This window comes from Chelonia mydas, chromosome 9, assembly GCF_015237465.2.
Source record: "Chelonia mydas isolate rCheMyd1 chromosome 9, rCheMyd1.pri.v2, whole genome shotgun sequence".
Taxonomy (NCBI): Eukaryota; Metazoa; Chordata; order Testudines; family Cheloniidae; genus Chelonia; species Chelonia mydas.
In genome coordinates this window covers 72,091,060-72,110,182 of record NC_057855.1, presented here as the reverse complement: position 1 = coordinate 72,110,182, position 19,123 = coordinate 72,091,060, and the positions used below count along the sequence as shown (strand labels likewise).

Genomic DNA, 19,123 nt, shown 5'->3' with positions numbered 1-19,123 from the left:
GGGTCCCACACTTTCCCTCACCTTCTTCTTGTTGCTAACATACTCCTTCTTGTCAGCCTTCACATTCCTTGCTAGCTGTTTCTCCAGTTGTGCTTTGGCCTTCCAGATTATACCTCTGCATGCTTAAGCAATATTTTTATACTCTTCCCTAGTCATCTGTCCAAGTTTCACTTTTGTAAGCTTCCATTTTGTGTTTAAGCTCACCAAAGGTTTCTCTGTTAAGCCAAGCTGGTTGCCTACCATATTTGCTATTCTTTCTGCACATTGGGATGGTTTGTTCCTGTGCCCTCAATAAGGCTTCTTTAAAATATAGCCAGCTTTCCTGGACTCCTTTCTCCCTCATAGTAGCTTCCCAGGGGATCCTGTCCATCAGTTCCCTGAGGGAGTCAAAGCCTGCTTTTCTGAAGTCCAGAGTCCGTATTCTGCTTCTCTCCTTTTGTCAGGATCCTGAAGTTGAGCATCTCATGATCACTGCTGCCCAGGTTGCCAACTTCTACTTCCCCTACCAATTCTTCCCTGTTTGTGAGCAGCAGGTCAAGAGGAACACGGCCCCTGGTTGATTCCTCCAGCAACTGTACCGGAAGGGTGTCCCCAACACTCTCCAGAAATGTCCTGGATTGTCTGTGCACTGCTATATTGCTCTCCCAGCAGATGTCAGGGTGATTGAAGTGCCCCATGAGAACCAGGGCCTGTGATCTGGAAACTTCTGTTAGTTGTCCGAAGATTGCCTCATCTATCTCATCCTCCTGGTCTGGTGGTCTATAGCAGATGCCCATCATGACATTACCTTTGTCGCTCTCGCCTCTAAACTTAACCAAAGATTCTCAGCAGGCTTTTCTCCAGTTTCATACTGAAGCTCTGAGCAATCATACTGCTCTCTTACAAACAGTGCAACTCCTCCATCTTTTCTCCCCTGCCTGTCTTTCCTGAACAGTTTATACCCATCCATGACAGTGCTCCCGTCACGTGAGTATACAATCAGAGCTTTGAAAGGAGAGCTACAAACAGTAGTCAATGGGACTATTCATGTGCTTAAAATTGAATGCTTTACTAGAACAGGCTCAGAATGTTCAGCACCTTGCTAATGCCAGCCATATCATTTTCATGCTCACATCCTTACTATATTTTCGTGTGCTCATTTCCCTTCCTCTTTTTTGGGGATATGCCATTTATATGAGAGAGAAAACGAAATAAAAAAGATGTTTTAAAATATTATCCAACAAATACCCTTTTTTCATTGTTTATAAAGAATTTGAGGCAATAATACCTAAATAGGGCAGAAAAGTTATTTTTGTAATTTCCCCTCCAATTTCTTGAAATGATTTATTTTTTAATCAGTATCTATTAACTGGGATAGGTGGATGTGTAAGTTAAAAAGATAGATAATCTTTTCTAGTCTGTCTACAACAGACGGTACCCACTGCTGGAATACTGTATCCAGTTCTGGGGCCCATGATTTAAGAAGGACGTTAATAAATTGCAGATGGTTCAGAGAAGAGCCCTGAGAATGATTAAAGAATTAGAAGCCATGCCTTATAGTAATTGAGCTCCTTGAGTCTATCTATTTAGCTTAACAAGGAGAATGTTAAGGAGTGACTTGATTACAGTCTAAAAGTACCTAAATGCGAAACAAATATTTAATAATGGGTTCATCAGTTTAGCAGAGAAAGGGTATAACATGATCATATGGCTGGAAGTTGAAGCAAGACATATTCAGTCTGGAAATAAGATGTAAATTTTTAACCTTGAGAGTAATGAACCACTGGAACAATTTACCAAGGGTATTAGTGGATTCTCCATCAGTGACAATTTTTAAATCAAGATTAGCTGTTTTTCTAAAAGATCTGATCTAGGAATTATTTTGTTGGAGTTCTATGGCTTGTGGTATATTGGAACTCCGAACAGATGATCACAATGGTCCCTTCTGGCTTTAGAATCTGAGTCTATGAATACTGTCACTGATTCCCAAATGGTGGGTAACTAAAGGAGTAAATTTGAATAGATTGTTTTCATATTACATGTATGATCTCAAATGAAAGTATACTAATATACAGAAACAGCTAAATCCCACTATCATTGACAGCTCAATAGTTCTGCACACATATGCAGAAAACACTCTTCTTGCCACTTACTGCACACGCTCAGTGCTCAACAGAATGCAATTGACTTGGCCCCAGCAATCGCAGAGCAGGTGACTTGATTACACTGAAATCAGGCAGAAAATGTCCTCTTCTGGCCACTCAAGTGAATCAGTCAAATTATCGAGTGGCAAAACTAATTCTACGCCTTGGGCCATCAGAGCTGCCACTTCCTATAAGTCAAGCCTTCACTTAGTGTGAAATTGTTTTTTATTTTATTCTCTTTTATTTATTATGCTTATTTCAGCTAATCCATTTAGTGAATGTGAATCAGCCAGCATACTAGAGCTGTTTCAGATGTGCAACCTTCTCATGCAGTGATGCTGAAATATTTGAGGATTTAGGTCCATTTAGGAAAATTCCAGCTCTCTTATGACTTTATATAATTATAAAGTAATATTTCAGATTTTCGAATGAGAAGAAAAGATTAAATATGATTTTAAAATTGACTAAAATGACTTGTGGCTGAGCTTTTTTTAAATAACAGATATAATTCAGAGGGGACACTTAACTTACACTTTTAAGAATTAGAAACATATTTGCCATTAATTGCATGCCATTAAGTACCAGTTAATTTTAAGGAGTTTAGCAGAAGAAATAGTCCCCTAGAAAGCTTCTAATATTGTTTTTAATTTTAATTATGGACTTAAATTCTAAGGGGCCATGCAGAAATGAGTCCAAAGATCTACATAATTTACCCATACAAATGGTGCATCCCAGGTATCACACCAGTATATAATTCTGTCCATATGCCAGCCCCACATTTCTTTTGTGCCTCTAGGTCAGAGGTGGGCAGGTTACGGCCCATGGGCCACATCCAGCCTGCAGGACCCTCCTGCCCGGCCCCTGAGCTCCTGGCCCGGGAGGCTAGCCCCTGCCCCCTCACCTGCTGTTCCCCCTCCCCCGCAGTCTCAGCTCACTGTGCTGCTCTGGGCAGCAGGGCTGCGAGCTCTTGCCGGGCAGCGCAGCTGCAGAGCCGCGGCCTGACCCAGTGCTCTGTGCTGTGTTGTGGCATGGCTGGCTCCAGCCAGGCGACACAGCTGCCTGTCCTGGTGCTCTGGGCAGCACAGCTGTAGTGCCAGCAGTCTCCGGTGCTCCAGGTAGCACAATAAGGGGGCAAGGAGTAGGGGGGGTTGGATAGAGGGCAGGGGAGTTTGGGGTGGTGGTCAGGGGGTGGGGATGTGGATAGGGGTTGGGGCCGTCAGAGGCCAGGGAACAGGGGGGTTGAATGGAGGCAGGGGTCCTAGGGGGACAGTCAGGAAGGAGGGGGGGGTTGGATGGGGCGGTGGGGGGCAGTCGGGGCAGGGGTTCTGGGGGCGGTCAGGGAGAAGGGGTCGTTGAATGGGGCAGAGGTCCCGGGGGGGGGGCAGTCAGGAATGATAGGAGGGGTTGGATAGGGTGGCGGGGGGGCAGTCAGGGGCAGTCTGGGGGTGGTCCGGGGACAGGCAGGGGTGGATGGGGCAGGGGTCCCGGTGGGCCATCAAGGGACAGGGAATCTGGGGGTTGGATGGCTCAGGAGTCCTGGGGGACCGTCAGAGGCCGAGAAGCAGTGCGGGTCGGATAGTGGGCAGGGGACGGGCCACGCCTGGCTGTTTGGGGAGGCACAGCCTCCCCTAACTGGCCCTCCATACAATTTTGGAAACCAGATGTGACCCTAAAGCCAAAAAGTTTGCCCACCCCTGCTCTAGGTGCACAGTGTTACGTTGTCCCATACAAAAAGATTAAGATATGTTGGTTTATTTCATTTCATGTAAAGGTAAAGAAACAAGAGATGTGGTCAGGGAGAAACTGAAAGAAACTCCCACTCCTGCTGATTCAGTACACAGAGTCAGAATATGTCTTGTGCAGATCAGTGGAGAAAGAAAGCAGAAGTCTCAAAGGCAAGCAGAGTCTTAGAAAGGAGTGGGAAGGTTCACACTGTTAACAAGATGGATGCATTTTTGCTGGTGGCATGGGACCAGCTTCTGCTAGCTCTAGCGGGCTCTTAACAGAGTTCCTATATGTGATGTATGGAAAATGCAGTGGATTCTTGACCTTTGTGTTCTGCATCATTTAACTGCCATTGTCCTAGAAAGGTAGTGCTATCTTCCAGTGTCATTTTGGAGGGTTCTGCCATTGGTTAGTTTTTGGTGTTTATATGTGCAAATTTGGCCCTTAAAAACTGTTATGATAAAATCTTGGATGTGTATTTAAAATATATCAGGATAATGTAGGCTTTATAAAAACCTAGATGACGTTCATTTGGTGTTTTGTAAATGACAGCTGTTTGCCAATTTCAGATTGCTGAAAGTTTGTTTGCTGCCAGGCTTGACTATCCCTGTGAAAAAATCTGTTAAGCATTGTAGACATGTTATCAGGGTTTAGCTTAGTCTTCCTGGTCTGGAGCATTGCTTGTAACTAGGAGCCATCACTTGGAGTTACAGATGATTTTTTTCTCCTCAGTAGCTTATTATGTGAGGGGGAAATTGCTTGTTATCGCTATGTCTTTTGCCCAGCAACCCTGATGAGAATGTGTGTACCCAGACAAATTTTGGTCAAGCATTGTACATAGGAACTCAAGCTGAGATCAGCTTCTTTGCCCATCAATAAGGCCCTACCAAATTCATGGTCCATTTTGGTCAATTTCATGGTCAGAGGATTTAAAAAATCGTAAATTTCATGATTTCAGCCATTTAAATCTGAAATTTCCCAGTGTTGTAATTGTAGGTATCCTGACTAAAACAGGAGTTGTGTGGGGTGGGGGTCGCAAGGTTATTATAGGGGGGTTGCAGTAGTGCTACTCGTACTTCTGCACGGCTGCTGGCAGCGGCTCTGCCTGACCAGCTGGGGAGCAGTGGCTGCTGGCTGGGAGCCCATCTCTGAAGCCAGAGCCGCTGGCAGCAGCAGCGCAGAAGTAAGGATAGAAACATACGTTATTGCCACACTTACTTTTGCGCTGTTGCCTGCAGAGCTGGGCCCTTAGTCAACAGCCACCAGACTCCGGACACCCAGCTCTGAAGGCAGCAGTGCAGAAGTAAGGATGGCGTGGCATGGTATGGTATTGCCACGCTTACTTCTATGCTGCTGCTGGCGGGGGGCTCCCTTCAGAGCTGGGCACTTGGCCAACAGCTGCTGCTCTCCAGCTGCCCAGCTCTGAAGGCAGTGCAGAAATAAGGGTGGCAATACTGTGACCCCCCCCCAAAATAACCATGTGACCCCCCCTGCAACTCCCTTTTGGGACAGGACCCTGAATTTGAGAAATACTGGTCTCCCCCTGTGAAATCTTTATAGAATAGGGTAAAAGCACACAAAAGACCAGATTTCACGGGGGGGAGGAGGGGAAGACCAGATTTCATGGACCATGACGTGTTTTTCATGGCCGTGAATTTGGTAGGCCCCTACCCATCAATATAACCATGTCTCCCCCTTTTTTTGAATCCTTCTAATTGGTCCCCTTCCTCCATTGCATCACGTTCAAGCTTCTTGCCTTGTTTTCAAGGCTGGGCATTATTCTGCCTCTCCTTACTTATCTCTGCTTGTCTAGTATTGTCTGATCTCCTGTCTTCTCTACTCAGCCAATGATGCTAACCTTAACATCTTGTTTGTCTGCTTCTCCTCCAACTGTGCTTTCTTTCATGCCACTGCCTATATATCAGATGCTTTCCTTGGATGGTCTTACCCTTTCTGCATTCAAATCCCTATCAAGATCCATTTCTGCTCTGAGTACAAAAAATTAGTCAGCTATATGTTGTCGTCATTATCATCATCAAGATATGATGGAACTCTCAGGATGTGCCCTATTATCATCTTGACCACTTACTCGTGTACTTCTTTCTCTTACTCTTCATCTGTGACTGTTTTTCAAATTGTAAACTCTTTGGGGCAGCATCTTCATCTTTTTATATGTACAGCATGTACCATATTTTAAGTGCTACTGTAATAGACATCATTGACAATAATACAAATAGCCACTTTAAGATAGTAAAAGAGCATTCAGCTTTAAGATTTTATATTTATATTTATTTATTTACTTATTTAATGCCAAATTGATTAGTCAGGTAAGTGGATATTGAGCTCCTGGGTGTTTTTGCAAAGGCTACACTTTCCCATCCAAGAAAATTAGAGGGCATTTACAGAAATGGGTGAGCTGTGATGTCTGATGTTATCACTCACGTGTCACACATGTACATTCTTGCTGGTTGACAGCTAGCAACGTGACTTCCATGCGCCACATCTTCTGTTTGGCATCTCAAAGGTTTGCTTTCACATATGTCAAGATGTGCCAGTTTGGTTGTGGAATTCCTGTCATTATAAATGCTCTATCTGGTTCAATCAATATTTGTCTTCTGTGGAATATCAGTGCTATTCCTGCAATGCTTTCTTGGGATGCCATGAATTGTAATTATAAACAGTGCAATAACTTGGCGGAATTATACATGCTTCCTAACAGAAACCAGTTAAGGAACTATATGCATCACTTTCAAGGTATGCACAAGAAAAATAGGGTTTTTCTCATATGTAGTTAATTACTTATAACAGTTTTACACATGTTGCAACATATATATCTGTATATAATGAATCCAACTAAAATTTGGGTTTTTTTGCTCTGAACTTAAAAAATTCTAGTGGGTAAATCTTCTTGGGTCCAGAACAAGTCCAAGATGTTATCCCTGTGTGTGGAAAATGCAGTTACCAAAATCAGTGTAATTTGAATGTGTCAGACTTGTGTTTTCCAAAGTGACTCTACCCTTTCAACAGGGAATTCAAGTAAAATACAAATATTTTCCTCTGAGTTTCTGTTCTAAATCCCAGATTAAAAATTAAGCAAGCATTTTCTGCACTAAAAGACATGCTCTCTAGGTTAATCTTAGTTTAACAGTGACTCAGGTGATTTCTGTATTAGATTCTGAGGACCTAGCAGCTTGATACTATATATTGATATTGCTGGTCAATGTTGCCTTTTTATAGGGCCAGATATTGCCACTGCTAAAGAAACAGGTCTGTATTTGTATAATTGTTTCACTCACTTAGAACCACTGCGTGGAGTCTCGAGTATTTTATTGGCTACATTTTGAGATAGCTTTGGCTATCTTGCTTTCATCTGTGCCAGTAAAAGCTCTGATTTAATTGAACAGGTAGGTCACATGTCTGAGTGAGCATAATTCTTAGGATTAGATTTCTAGTGAAAATAACTGATCATTAATTCTAAATTTTCTTTCCATTAATAGTCCGCAAAACATTAAGATTCTAGAGAATACTTTTACAGTTTACAAGGGAATTTTAGTTGTAGTTTAAAAACATAAAACTTTCTTTCATTGTTTTTAATATCAGAGAATGCATCTGGGGCTCCTGATTCCCTAACTACTGAGAAGTTTGGCAGGTACAATATTCTGTATGACAGGATGTACTGATAGTATTATGCAGCTGCACACATTTAACAATTTGGTAGGCTTGAATTGTATACCCTGTTCCTTACTGAGAAATGAGCTGGAACTTTTGTGGCCAGTAAAAAGGTGTGAGAGAGGAACAGGTAGCTGAAAAAGACAAAGGATTTGATCTGCTGGTCCAGCGTAGCATCTCTTCTTTTGTGTAGGACCAAGAGGGAAGCGAAAGGCTTGGTCAGAGGAGAGAATGCAGCCTAATTTAGAAGCCTGTTGGGGAGCGGCACAAAACATTAGGCCCACCCCTTCAAGCTCTGACTGGGTCCATGTCTGATCCAACAGAACAGTGGCAGCATTGCCATTTGCTCTGGGCCAGTGCTTTGTGACCTCTCTGATGGGGATAATGCATAGAGAGGCTGTTAATGCTGATTTGAGTAGCACTATCTGTTTCACCTTTTTTTTAAAATGTAGGTTTTAGTCCATGCAGATTATTGTTCTCAGCTGCTTCCTGCTACTTGTGATTTTTCTCGCCAAGGGAATGGAGGTGCCTACATGGGTGTGGAAAGGGGGTGGATCTAGTCTACCTAAATTTCCTGTCCGTGTGCTGTTGCCAGTGCCCCATCTCTCTCTCTCACACAGACTCTCTCCCTCTTTTTTTTTTTTTGGCAGCTTTGCTCCATTCCATGCTGAGCATTTTAATTTTTCTGAGAAAAATGAGTTATACGCTGAGGAGAGGATTAACTTCTGATTTTCCTGTTGACAAGAGCTATGTTGTCTTTTGTCCATACAAGTCATTCTTGCGGCTCTAAAGTGAATTACAAGTCTATGTGTGAAGGAGAATAGCACCCTTCCCTCAATTTACTTTGGATTTTTCTTATTGGATGTAACAAGTTGAAAGGCAAACTCTTTCCCAGGGTTCTTTAACACTACAGCACATAAATAACTTGGGGACTGGAGAGCTTTTGTACAAGTTGTTTTCAGAATTGAGAAATGTTTAAGGACATTTAGCAGGAGGCCGCATGTCTAGTGGACTGCACATGGGCTTGGGAATCAAGATATTTTGAGTTTCAGTCTCAGGTCTGCCACTGTCTTGGTGTGTGATGTGGCTCTTAGTTTAAGATTTGCTATTCTCAGCTTCCCTGTCTATAAAATGGGGTTAATAACTTTTTTTAACTACCTCGCAGGGCTGTTCTGAGAATTAGGTGGTTAATTAATGTTTGTAAAGCAGAAGGGGCTGCATATGTTGTTGTATTACAGTGGGCCTGATCCTGCACTCACACTTTGGCAAAAACTCTGCTCACTTTCCTGGGAGTTTTGCCTGAATAAGGATTGCCGGATCAAACTACTTTATTGTGAAAAAATGTGTTGATAATAGTGTAGATTAATTAAAACTATCATTCCACAGCATTTGTTTTATATCCACAATAAGTCTTTTTCAACAAGCTCTTTAAAGATGGGCGTAGAGGCGGAGAGAGTTTCAGTGACCTAGAAGTGGAATACTTTTGTTTCTCATTAAACCATTTCTTGATGTTTCCCAATAGGTTTTCAGCTAAACACTTGTTAATCCCAGAGCTCTGACAAGTGAGGCCTGCTGAATTAGACCAATCACTGCTACAAATAGCTAGTGCACATGAAACAGTAATCATTGCTTTCCAGTCTATTATTAGATTAACTTCATAGGGATTGCTTTTTTCTCCTGTGAGTTGGTGCATAAATGACATGCCTTACCCTCCAATAAATCTAACAACAGAGTGGCTATGACATGATGTTCATACCCCTCAGTCCCATGACAGATTATTTTTGATTGCTGCAGAAGTTTACAGCAGCTTGAAACCATTAGAATTTAAAGGCATCATTGAAATTTTACAGCATACCTGACTCATACACAACACTGCTGGTACTGAGCTAAGTTTGTAGTATATTGGCTTCACGTTGTGATTGCCAGCCACAGTGAGCCTTGCTTACTTGTGCTGATCCCCAGCTGTCATTTTGAAGAGGTAAACAATCATATGACACTTCTCCTCTGTGATCTCTCCTTGGAGAACATGTGCTTTTGTGAGTAATGAAGCTTTTTGAGATTTCCACCTTGGGAGAGTCATCAATGTTGAACACTTGTAGGAACCACCTCATGTAGACACAAAACCTCATACATTTATATAGATGAACAAAGGAAAACATACCTTTGCCACTTATTAGCTTCTGCAGGGATTTTTAAACTGGTGATATCTGGTCAATCTGTATATGTAGAATAAAAAAAGCTATATTGTTAGCAGATGGAATTCTATTTCAATAACATATAAGTGCTTTTAACGTGTGTTTTTTTTCCAGATTTAAGAACTTTGTTTTTTCCTGATGAAACCCAGATAAAGTTTGCAAAGCTCAAGACTCTTCAAATCCAAGGTGTTTACTACTATTTATATCTCATGTCAATGACTGTATTTGGCTCTAGATATAAGCTTTGTTTAACTATTATTTTGTACAGCTGCATAGAATTTTGCTTCTTTAACCCTGAGGCTTGCATTTTTCAAGTTGCAAGACAGATGAATAGGAAGACATATGCTGTCTATCCATCTCTGTCAGTATAGCTATACCTGTGGGCAGTGCTTAAAGTGACCTGTAAAAAGTGTGTGTGTGTTGTGTGTGTGGGGGGTCTGTTATCACCCCCACATCTGCCTGTTCCTCTGCCCAGCAATTAAATCTTCCCCAACCTCCAAATCAATCCTGTCCCACCATTAATTCTGCCCTCCATCTGTTGAATCCTCCAGATACCCCTTCCCCCATGTCTTCTGCAGTTCCCCCCACTCCTCATGCACCTTCTTCACACACCTCTCAAGTCTGGGGTGAGTTGCTTCAGAATCTCCTCTCCCCCTTGCAAGGACAGGTATTTCTGGGAGGGATGGGGGAGAAACAGAGTTGCCATCCTGTTGCCCATAGTGTTGGGTGGGGAGGGAATGTTTCAGAGCTGCCTTGAGCTGCTGGGCTCTTTCTGCTCCTCCCTCCCTCCTCTCCTGTGGGAATGGTGAAAGAGTTCTGCTTGCTTGCTGCAGGAGCCCGATGGGCTGCTGTTCCCCAGGAGGTGGGCAAGCGGGGAAAGCAGAGTATCAAAGGGATTCCCCTCCCCGCAGTACTAAAATTCTGTGCCTCAGTGACCCAGCTTATTTTTTAGAAATTTTATTTCCTGGGTCTGTGACCCGTTGCGATCCAACACACTTTAAGCATTGCCTATGGCTCTGTATATGCATTTACCTTCATATTATTTATAAAGTGTGTGTGTACACCAGACTAATGTGAAATTGGTCTCAATGTTTATATGCTTTATAATGTGATTTCATTAATTTTGTTTACCTTTACACCTCAAAATTCCTAGCTATGACAACTTGAACAAGCTAGCCTGTATCTATAACTTTCTTGGGCCAAAATTAGTTGGACAGTAGCACTGTTATTACCTTAATGTGTAGTACTATAATATGTAGCATGATTTGTATCAGAGAGAAAGTTAACACGAAGGCCAATCTAATACAGTCCAGTGGTGGTAATATTCTTGATCGGCATACTTTTTAGTATAATATGTGTAGTACCATTGGTGTGGTACATGTGAAATTCTCCAGAGAAAGCAATCATGTATTTGCTATTTCTTTTTCATAATACATATTAATTTCTAGCTTATCAAACCTATATATGTGCAGTTTCTATTACAAGAACAATGAGTTAGGAAACCTGGTAAGTTTTCAAGACTATGTCCTTCAGTTTGTGAGAGTATTGTGATCATAAGCTAGCCTGTACTGAATATTTATGCACATCACAAAATCTGTATACTTTTTGGAATTATTGTTTTCTGCTTAACAGAGATTAAAAAGTAGAATGAGAAATGACATAAACAGAAATTGTATAATGTACGCTAAAGCGCCATCATTCTACTCAACAGCATTGTGTTCACAGTTTGGATAAGGGGTCACGTGACATAGAATGATTTCACATATGTGCTATAATATTTAGGCCACATAATATTAGGTTAAATATAAATGAATAGGATGAATAATAGAGAATATTTGTTGAAAGGACATTTGGAATTCCTAAACGCAAGTATTTACACAAGAAACCTGATTCTAAGAGTTATACTCATCCAGTCAGGGAACAGAATAGCTGGTATATGTTTAATCAAATCTAGTCAGCAGAATTTGAGAATTGTGACTATTCAGAGTTCAAGAACATTCTGCAGAAATTATTTGGGGTGAAATTCACTCTTGTGAAGAGGACCAGTAGAAGCATTTATTTTGGACTTAAGTTATGCAAGCTACCTAAGGACAATTTGTGAACTGAAAAAGAGACTAATTTAATCTAATGTATGGTTTGCTATTGTATCAGCTCCGGTATGGACAAATCACCAGCAATATTTTTTATTTTCTTACATTGAAATTTTTTTGTAATTGTATTTAAAAAGTGCTTCTATAGATAAAATTTTAAATTGTCAAAGTTTTTTTAAACACAAATACACTCCAAAAGTTTAGGCAGAAACAGTATTTTTCATGTGAAATTTCGTATTAGGGCACATTTCTTCCAATGGATTTGTTAATCTTGGAAAAACAAAAGCTAGTTTTTTACAGCGGGAAACTTGAGCTAACACATACCTTCAATGTAGTTGTACTATGGTACCATACTGTTGTAATGTTAGCAGGAGCAACACTTTTTTTTCTGGTTGTGGATATGTCTTTACTTTTTCATCTGCCCACTTCAAGTTTCTTCATTTTTAAAAAATGAATGTTGAAAACATTGTATCACAAAATCCTTGGTAGATGATGTAAAAGGTTCTGACAATACATGGAGCCATATCATTTAAGATTGAGCCATTTTCTTTCTGACCTGTGAGATTTAAACCCCCAAAGAACTAAAGATTAATTCACTGTTTTTACACCAGATGTAGCCTCATAACATGTGGGATAAATCTTTTCTGCACCTGTAGTATAATATTTTCCTTATGCTATAGTATAATACCTTGACTAATACCACAGCATCTTTCTTATGACTTCAAAGAAACCGAAAACCACATTCAGATGGAAAACATTTTATTATTTTGTAATTCTTAGCTTTGTATATATTAAATGTAATAACTAATGAGTTTAGTAGAATAATACATATTACCATATGCGAGAAGCATGTCTCATAACTCATGTACACTTGTAAGAATTGTTAATGTTTGCAGTATTTGCAAGAACAAATCCATTCTGGAAATTATGTGGACGTATGCTTTCAGTTGGGGTTAAGTCCAGCATTTGGTTGAAGTTTTCTCTGTATTTCTGGCATGTCCCAATTCCTTCCACAGAAAACAGTAATTTGTATCTTTGAGAGGAAGAAATGCTAATTGAAACCATGTAATAAAAAGGTAATTTAGTAAAACTATTAGTTTTTGTTTTTTACTCTTTTAAGTCTATTATTTTTAAAATTACTTTTGTATTAAAAAGGCTGTAAAACTAAGCTTGATGTCAGCACATTGCATATTCAGGCACATTTTAATTCTCATTTTCCTTTGCATGAATAGTAAAATCTTTATAAATTGGAAAGTAAAATTAATTGAATAAACTCCCATTGAATGTTTTTATGTTTTTGCTTGCATTTTTAAAAAGTGCATTGCAAACTTTTTTTCCACAGCAAATGATGGTGCTTAACATTGACAACACCTCACTGAGATAATGTAGGGCAGGAAAAATAGTGCTGATGTAGGGGAGCAAATAACTTCAAACGTTCAGTAGCAGTTCTCAGAGTTACTATGTTTATTTCAGTAATATAGCAGTTATTGCTGGTTTCTATATCTAAATTTTATTTCCCAACACAATACAGAATCCTTAAGGTCAACGGCTATGGCAGGCCTTAAAGCTTGGTTCTCAGCTGGAGTTGTCACTATATGTGGACTGGAGGGTCTGCTGCTCAATTTGTAAAGTACTTCTGCCTACTCGTTAAACAGAATATCAAATTACTGAAATACAGACTGATGCCAAAATGTTCAAACTAGGGGGCCTGTAGTTAGGCACTAAAATACATGATTTGACTTTCCGAGATCTTCAGCGCAGAACTCACTGCTCTGTATAACACCTCAGAAAATCAGGTCATTTAATTAAGGGTGGAGGTATGCCTAACTTTAGGCAGCTAAATTTGAAAATGTTGGCTTTCAAATTATTTGTAATCTTTGAGTTAACTATATTTTCTTACAACAATCACTTAAGGAAATAATCACAAATATAATTTTATAATGAACATGTAAGGCCCAGTTCAGCTAAGCACTTAAGTACATACTTGCCTATGAGCAAATAAGTTGTGCCATTGGATGTCAATGAAACCATTCACTTGCTTAAAGCTAAGCATGTGCTTAAATGCTCTGCTACATTGAGGCCTAAATTCTTCAGATCTCCTCTTTTCTTAATTGTTAGAGCTCTGTTATAGCTTTTATACTGCTGCTGTTGTTACTACTACTATGTATTTTACAGCAGGAGCTGAAGTGGGGTAGCAAATAGTAAGTTATACTCATCAGTGACTGTTGCTAGAGGCATTCTGTCTGTGGAGTACTGAAGGAGACAGAATGCTGCTGGAGCAGCTTGTTTAGAAGCAGTTTTTGTACCTCTTTTTAAAGGTGTAAAGTGTTTCCTGTAGCACCAGCCACCAGCTGATGTGCAGGGGTGGTGAGGCTCTGTCTTTTCCTCCACTCCCGTAAACCAAGATGCCCTGAAGTGTGGAGTACATCTAGCCGTTCTATGCCATCCACCTTATAAATACAGGGCAAGCTCTGGGGATGAGGAAAGGGGCTCTCTGTGCCTTTCCTTAATTTACATGTATATGTATCAGGGTAGCCAGAATGTAGCGCTTAACGTAAATCATAATGTGACCAAAAATATTAACTGGAGAGTACAAACTGCATTTAAAAGGTAATAATGGAAAATACAATAGAAGTTAATTACTACCCCCAGAAAAATAACAGGCTTAGGGCTGTGGGTTACTTCCGTCTGTTAGCCATTCTTTGTAATGGCTGGAAGATGTTGTGAATGGGTATTAATTATCTTCTGCTGTCTTTGTGTCTCCAAAGTACATGATTTTCGTGGAACCAAAGATCATGTTATATGTGTAAATGACAGAAGAAATAAATAAATATAGAAAATAACAAACATTAGACATAGTCCAAATCTCTGTTTATAGCAAAAGGTAATTACTATTAATGATACCGAGTTCAAAAGGATTAAAAGTCATTGAGCCTGGAATCTAACAATCTTCTTCGAGTGCTTGCTCATATCAATTCCAGTTAGGTGCGCACGTGCACCGCATGCACAGATGTCGGAAACTTTTCCCCTAGCAGCTACCTGTTGGGCTGGCTGTGGAGTCCCCTGGAGTGGCGCTGATATGGTGCTCTATATATGACCCTGCCAGCCCGATCCCCCTTCAGTTCCTTCTTACGGCCAGTGACGGTTGTTGAAACAGTGGTCTCTTATTCGCAAGTGCTCCACTACTCCCTAGCTACTCTACTTATCTCTGTATATAGTTTCCCCCTTCAACCCAGGGCATGCCGTTCCAGTGCTTCAACCCTTGCAACTCCTGCGGCAAGCCTATGCCCATGGGCAACCCCCACGTCTCCTGTGTTTGGTGTCTGGGAGAGGCCCATCAGGCGGATAAGTGCAGGATTTGCAAAGCATTTAAACCTCTCACTAGAAAGGAGAGGGACATTAGACTCAAACAACTCCTCATGGAGTCAGCTCTCCGTCCGCCACAATGCTCGGCCCTGAGTGCCTCAGTGCAGAGCGCTGCTCCAGCAGTGCCATCTACAGCATCGAAAAAGGACTCGGCATGCCCCTCTAGGGCCCGGCGGTATCCTGGGGCCCAAAAGCGCTCTCACCGGCACCGTTCTCACTCCCCGGTCACCCGTAAGAAGCAGGCCATGGAGAAGCCCCCACAAAGGCCTGAGGCAGTAGTCGCACTCCCGACAGAACACGGTGCGGACCAGGGACATAATGCCCACAGACCTTCCAGTAGGCCTCGTCCTCCATGAGCCCCCGCCTCCCCGGGAATCCCCATACCACCAGACTCCCTGCAGGTGGAGGAGGTCACGCTGCCTTCTACACCCGACACCTGTGCGGCCGCCAGAGGAGTATAGTCATAGGCGCCCAAGTCTCCAGTCTCGAGGCCTACACCATCTCGAGCCCCGGCACTGTCAAGAGGCAGACCGGCAATCTTTGGGCCATATGCCCCCAGACCAGCATCACTGTGCCGCTCTGAGTCCCGGCGCCGCACCCATGCTCTGCGCCAGTCCAACTCACGGCACTGGTCTCGCAGCCCCAGTCCTCGGAGCCGCTCCCGCTTGAGGTGGTCATCAGCTGACCGGTCATGGTCCCGCTCGAGATCTAGGTCAAGGTCTGAGACCTCACGGCACCACTCGAATCGACACCGCTCCCTATCACGGCACTGCACCTCTCCGCGACACCCTTTGTGAAACCGCTCTCCATCGCGGCACCGCTCCCCAGCACAGCACTGCTCTCCATCGCGGCACCGCTCCCCAGCACGGCACTGCTCTCCATCGCTGCACTGCTCCCTGGCACGGCACCGGTCACGGTCACACTCCTGGGGCCACTCTCCACCGAGGCGAAGTCCAACATCTTGGCACCAGTCGATCTCCCGGTACCGTTCTCCACAACGGCACCGCTGATCACGATTTGGATCTCGCCACTCCCCACGGTACCCATTCCGCCCGTCGGGGGACACGGAACCCCCCCCAGCACAGTGTACAGCCCCTCTTTGGCTGTCCTACTGCCAGTCACCCTCCCTCAGGTCAGGTAGGGCATCAGGAGCATCGAAGGCACCCTGATCAGGTCCTGGCAGTCTCGGACGGGATGTTTCAGTGCCCCACTGGCAGCCCCAGTGACCGTTCTGGACTCCCTGGGCATACCACCAAGCCCAGGGCGTCCCTCCAGGTGTTCCTCTGCCATCACATTCTGGGTCCTGTATTCCCGAGGCAACCATCAGTCATCCTCCTCCAGACCCTGCACAAACCCTGGATCCAGCCCCAGCCCCACCCCTGGTGGAGGCTACACCTGGTGCTCAGGAAGAACCGGAACCAATGGATCAAGGGGCTATCTCGGACCCAATCCTGCCGGTCACTGCGTCCTCGTCTTCTCCTCAAGAGGTGGTGGCGGGTACATCCGCATCAGGAGCCCCACCCATGGATTTCCGGGCCCTACAGGAACTCCTATGGTGAGTGGCCTTAAACATGAATCTCCAGGTGGAGGAGGTCGTAGAAGAAGAGGACCCCATGGTGGACATTCTGACACCAGAAGGGCCCTCTAGGGTGGCGCTGCCCGTTATAAAGACCATTCAGTTGAATGCCAAGACAATCTGGCAAACTCCGGCTACATTCCCCCCACGGCCAAAGGGGCCGAAAGAAAGTACTTTGTCCCCACTAAGGGGTACAAATACCTTTTTACCCATCCCCCCCTGCATGCTCCCTGGTGGTGGATGCGGTAAACGAAAAAGAAAGACAGGATCAGCAGGGGCCTGCCCCGAAATCAAAAGATGTGAAACGTCTGGACCTCTTTGGGACAAAGGTTTATTCTACCGGTGGCCTCTCCCTACGGATTGCTAATCAGCTCGCGATCCTTAGCAGATACAGCTATAATTCCTGATCTGCTATTCAAAAGTTCAAGGAGCTCCTCCCATCTGATTCTCGGCAGGAGCTGGGAGCCATTCCTGAGGAGGGCAGACTAGTGGCCCGCACTGCTCTTCAAGGCTCCCTGGATACGTCGGACGCAGCGGTGCGTACACTGGCATCTGGTATTGCCATGGGGCAGAACGCCTGGCTTCAGTCCTTGGGTTTCCCGTTTGACGGTCAGGGGCTCTTCGCTTAATAGATCAACTCTAGGTTGCCTAACCTGAAAGATTCAAGGAACACAATTAAGTCTCTAGGCATGCATACCCTGGCGACTCAATGAAAGCCGTTTAAGCCCCAGCCCTCCCAGCAGCGGTCTTTCCCAGCTAGACCCAGGCAGGACTTCTCCCACAGGAGAAGTAGATACACCAGGCACAGACCATCGCGTCCTGCCTCTGGACAGGGCCAGGGACAGTCCAAGCCCCCTCTGGGCCCTAAGCGCCCATTTTGAAGATGCGCACGAGGACAGATTACCAGTCCATATCCCGGCCAGTTATACCCACTTCCTGAACCGTCTATCCTGCTTCTACCATGCATGGTCCCTTATTACATCGGACCAGTGGGTCCTCCGCACGGTAGAGGCAGGCTATTCTATCCACTTCTGCTCCTTCCCGCCCTCCCACCCCCCTTGCCCGTCCCACTTCAGGGACCCCTCTCATGAGCAACTCCTGATTCAGGAGGTCCAGTCCCTCCTTGCTCAAGGAGCAGTGGAGGAGGTACCTCGGGAGCTCAGAGGCAAGGGTTTCTACTTACACTACTTCCTCATTCCCAAGGGTAAGGGGGGTCTCCGGCCCATTCTGGACCTAAGGGAACTCAACAAGCACATCGTCAACTCAAAGTACCACATGGTCTCCTTGAGCATGATCATCCCTTCCCTGGATTCGGGAGACTGGTAGGCTGCCCTCGATATGAAGGATGCTTATTTTCACGTTTCAATCAACCCATTTCACAGACGTTTTCTCCGTTTTGTAGTAGACAAGACACATTATCAGTTCACAGCTCTCCCGTTCAGCCTGTGCATGGCTCCCCGTGTCTTCACCAAATACATGGCAGTCGTGGCAGCCTTTCTTTGCCGCCATCATGTGTACGTTTACCCGTACCTAGACGATTGGCTCATATGAGGCCGGTCTTGCCAGCAGGTAGAATCACAGGTACATTTGGTCAGGGACACGTTCGACCACTTAGGCATTATTCTGAATGTCAACAAGTCTGTCCTCACCCCAACACGAACAATACAGTTCATTGGGGCAGTCCTGGATCCAAACCAGGCGAGAACGTTCCTCCCAGAGGCCCATCGTCTAGCCCTTGCGCATGTAATCATCGGCCTTTGCAACTTTCCCACCACCACAGTGAGACTGTGCCTCAAGCTGCTAGGCTACATGGTATCCTGCACCTATGTGGTGCAGCATGCCAGGTTGCAGCTCAGGCCCCTGCAGATGTGGCTGGCTTCCATGTATCACCTGGGCCGTGACAGTCTGGACATGGTGCTGACCGTTCCGGGACATACCCTCGAATCCCTACAATAGTGGCTGGACCCTTTCCATCATTTCCTCTCATCCACAAGGTGCTTCTCAAGGTCCGCAGGGACAAGGCAGACGTCATCCTGGTGGCCCTAGCGTGGCCTCGCAAGCGCTGGTACCCCACCCTCATGGACCTATCGATCCGGTCACCGATCTGTCTACCTCTCACTTTCAACCTCATCTCGCAGAATCACGGTCGCCTCCTCCACCTGGACCTTCAGTCACTTCACCTCATGGCCTGGAGGATGCGTGGTTGAACCAAGCAGAGCTTGCCTGTTCGGACCCGGTGAGGCAAGTTCTCCTGGAAAGCCACAAGCCTTCTACCAGAACCTCTTACAAAGCAAAGTGGAAAAGGTTTTCTATCTGGTGTGCCCAATGGCAGGTGCTCCCACTCCAGGCTTCAATCCCATGAATCCTGGACTATTTGGT

General features: G+C 44.1%; 1 protein-coding gene across 4 annotated transcripts in view; it reads left to right on the top strand.

Annotated features, from left to right (window-relative positions):
* The window catches only part of DACH2 (dachshund family transcription factor 2), a 474,848-nt gene that overhangs the window by 270,921 nt on the left and 184,804 nt on the right, over positions 1 to 19,123 (top strand). For 2 of the 4 annotated variants that reach the window (XM_037909073.2, XM_037909071.2), the window contains exon 3: positions 9,827 to 9,898. The exons of the other annotated variants lie outside the window; for them this stretch is intronic. In XM_037909073.2, coding sequence (XP_037765001.1) covers positions 9,827 to 9,898 — 72 coding nt within the window. The remainder of the gene's footprint in view (positions 1 to 9,826; positions 9,899 to 19,123) is intronic. 4 annotated transcript variants of the gene reach the window in all.